Source organism: Lipophrys pholis (assembly GCF_963383615.2).
Source record: "Lipophrys pholis genome assembly, chromosome: 23".
Classification (NCBI taxonomy): domain Eukaryota; kingdom Metazoa; phylum Chordata; class Actinopteri; order Blenniiformes; family Blenniidae; genus Lipophrys; species Lipophrys pholis.
The window spans coordinates 9,295,552-9,298,976 of NC_137645.1; the positions used below are offsets into that span (position 1 = coordinate 9,295,552).

Sequence of the window (3,425 nt, forward strand, 5' to 3'; positions counted from 1 at the left end):
TCCCTGCAGATTTCAACTTCGGCCACCTGACTTCTCTGGTCAAGTCGGTCTGAAGCTAGATACAACCGCTTCCTGTTGCACATTCCATCATAAAAGCCTCGTGTCAGTGACGGAGTGGGAACTGAATGGGTTTGGATTGAAACATTTGGGATTTCAATAAACCCAGGGAACAAAACAACCTTCAAAGCGGCGTGTGTAAACCACCCCGGTTTCCACGGCAACGGTTTGAGTGAAAAACGCACCGTTTCAGAAAAGTTTCGCGTTTAACACGGCAACGTTTTGAAAACGATGGCTGCTTCCACGGACACGGCGGGAAAGCTGATAACGGTGAAGTCAGCACGTTAGGCCACGAGGTGGTGCTGTTGTTTGTCTTTGGAATGACAACAGACACACAGAGCAAACGATAAACGTCAACAATGGGATTAGACGGACATGCTAGTGGACAGACGACCAGGTTGGAGTGTTATAACGGTGACTGTCAAAATAAAACCACCAAATCCCAGGAGAATATGGAGTCATGACACTCTGGAAGTAAACATTGTTCTTATTGTCCCTCTGAGCATGCTCAGAAAACATTTTATTTTGAAAAGTTGTCTTTTTCCTGTTTGTGCATTTTCAGAAAGCTGTGCTCTATCCCCCCCCCCCCCCCCCCCCCCCGTTTCCCCGGAGACGTGGTCAAAGCATTTTCGAAAAGTTGTTTGATTGTTTGAAGCCTCTTGACCGGGGGCCTTATGTTTGAGAAGCCTGACTTAAAGGAACGTCTTTTGTATCATTTTGAGGAACCTTGTTTCACATAAATACATGTAGTATAAAGCAGTAATAAACATGATGAGATGCCACAAACTATAAATACTGCTATTTAGGTATTTTATTTTGTGTATGGTCTCTCTTCATAGCCGCCTGGGCTGTTTTTCGTCTGCAATTTTTTTGTGAAAGCACTTTGTGAACAGCTGTTCCTAAAAGTACTATATGGATATTTTAATAAAAAAAATGTTATTATGTTACTGAGGTATTTAGCTACAACAACAAGCAAAACTTTCATTTTTTTCCCCCACCAGGGGCGTTGCTTTATGTTTGATTTCAACATTTCTATATCAACACGTGGGACAAAGTAATAAAATGTGGACAAATTGCTACATTGCCGACGAAACAAAGCAACGAGCAATGTGAAACCGGAGCGCAAAGACTTCGAAATGTCCTCAATGTACAGGAGAATCTGTATTTCCACTCAATCGAGGAGTGGAGTGACAGTCGGATCACTGATGCTGCATTTTGTTAATGATGCAGCAAGTCATTGCACCTTGCTCTGGAGAAATGGACAAATGTTCCCTTCATTCGTCTTCTACTTCTTTATCAGGGTTCGGTCCACAACTTTATTCGCTGTGAGGCAAGAACACAAACTATTTCATGAATTTGTAGCCCCCCGCCATGAAGGCAACGCGTTCCCTCAGTGAGTGGAGTCGTGTTTGCATCAAATAAATTGGGTTAAATTGGGTCATTTAGGTTTATATTCGCCGCATCGCAGGAGCCGATTTTAATTTGAAAGCTATTTTTGCCCGTCTTCCGGTCTCATCCTCGCTAACTTTGACATCTGGACGCAGCGGAGCGCCGCAGGACCGCAGCTGTCCGCGCGCATCCTTCCTCCAGCCAGGACGCGTGGCGCACCGCGGGGCCGCCAGACGCCAATTCGAGTCATTGGAGCGACTTATTACGCTCCCGAACTTAACTTGGTGTGTTTTGTTTGTCTCGTCCTAAACAACCCCTTACCCCAACCCCCAACCCCCCCCCCCCCTTGTGTCCTCTCGTCACGATCCCCTCCAGAGCGGCTCCACGGATTTTCTCTCGTGCGTTGGTCCCCGTGCGGCGCGGAGGAGGAAGTGGTCGGTGGTCGTTCCGGTGACCGCCGTCGCGATGGTTCTGCTGCTCCTCACCGTGGCCGTCCCGTTACTGCTGCTCCGCACCTCCGAGACCTCCGCCCACTACTACGAGATGATGGGCACCTGTCGGATGGTCTGCGACCCGTACACCGCCAAACCGGGAGGCGCGACGGCCATGGAGGTGGCCCAGAGCCCCAACGACGCGGCCCCGCTGCCCCCGATGGCGCAGGGGAGCCGGGGGGAACCGGGACGCCAGGGCAAACCGGGACCCCGGGGACCACCGGGAGCGCCAGGACCCCCGGGACCGAGGGGCCCGCCGGGAGAGCGCGGCGACAGCAAGCTGGCGTTCCCGGCACTGGTCGGAACTTCAGGCGGGGACACCGGCGAAACGGAGGGAAACGGCAACTCCACGGGAGGCGGGTTTAAGGTCGCGTTCTACGTGGGTCTGAAGAACCCGCACGAGGGATACGAGGTGTTGAAGTTCGACGACGTGATTACAAACTTGGGGAACAGCTACGACGCGAGCACCGGGAAGTTCACCTGCCATGTGTCCGGGATCTATTTCTTCACGTACCATGTGCTGATGCGGGGGGGAGACGGGACCAGCATGTGGGCCGACCTGTGCAAAAACGGACAGGTAAGACTGGCAACGCGGTTTGAGATTAATCCGTTCGATTTGAGGAATAATAAAAAAATAAATAAAAAAAAGAGTATCTTGCGTAAAAAGACGCTCAAAATGTCGATTTTTACGCACGGAGAGCGCGCGGCGTGGCTTTACCCCTTTCTCTCTCTCTCTTTCACCCGCGTCACACCTGTGACTTTATTGTTGAGCATTAAAAAAACATTTAACACATCCGTGGCATCTGTTTGGCTTTGTCCAATGCCCGTTTTGCGTCCTCTGTTTGGTGTTTCCGCTCGTGCGTAAAAACCGCTTTGGATGCGTCGCTGCAGGCGCACTCCGCACGTCATCAGTGTGTTAATTCATTGGCTTTGCGGTTTATATGTGACTTTTTTCTTCTTCCTCCTCTTCTTCTTCTTCTTCTTCTTCTTCTGCACAGGTTCGGGCCAGCGCCATAGCTCAGGACGCAGACCAGAACTACGACTACGCCAGCAACAGTGCGGTGCTGCACTTGGACTCTGGAGACGAGGTGTACGTCAAACTGGACGGCGGCAAAGCGCACGGGGGCAATAACAACAAGTACAGCACCTTCTCTGGCTTCATCCTCTACCCCGATTAACCCCCACCAAGGCCCCCCCACCCCACCCGGACTGTAAACATCACCGGAAATCTTCTCAAAGTGTACGAATAAATATGTTCTCCAGATCCGAGCCTCCATGTCAGGCTCATCTGAAATTGTATGTTCTTTGTTCAATTAGTGAAAGATCCTTTTGTATTTATGAATATATATATATATATATATATATATATATATATATATATATATATATATATATATATATATATATATATATATATATATATATTTATTTAGAGTCATCAGTGAGGATGAGATGTGTTCGGATGTTCGGAGTTTTGGACGGCCCTTG

General features: G+C 49.1%; 1 protein-coding gene across 1 annotated transcript; it reads left to right on the forward strand.

Annotated features, from left to right (window-relative positions):
- Positions 1–1,911: 1,911 nt before the first annotated feature.
- On the forward strand, positions 1,912–3,115 carry LOC308127847 (complement C1q-like protein 2; the record flags this gene model as incomplete). Its single annotated transcript, XM_080493209.1, has 2 exons — positions 1,912–2,514; positions 2,936–3,115. The coding sequence occupies 2 exons, from the start codon at positions 1,912–1,914 to the stop codon at positions 3,113–3,115; spliced, it is 783 nt and encodes a 260-aa protein (XP_080349335.1).
- Positions 3,116–3,425: the final 310 nt, after the last annotated feature.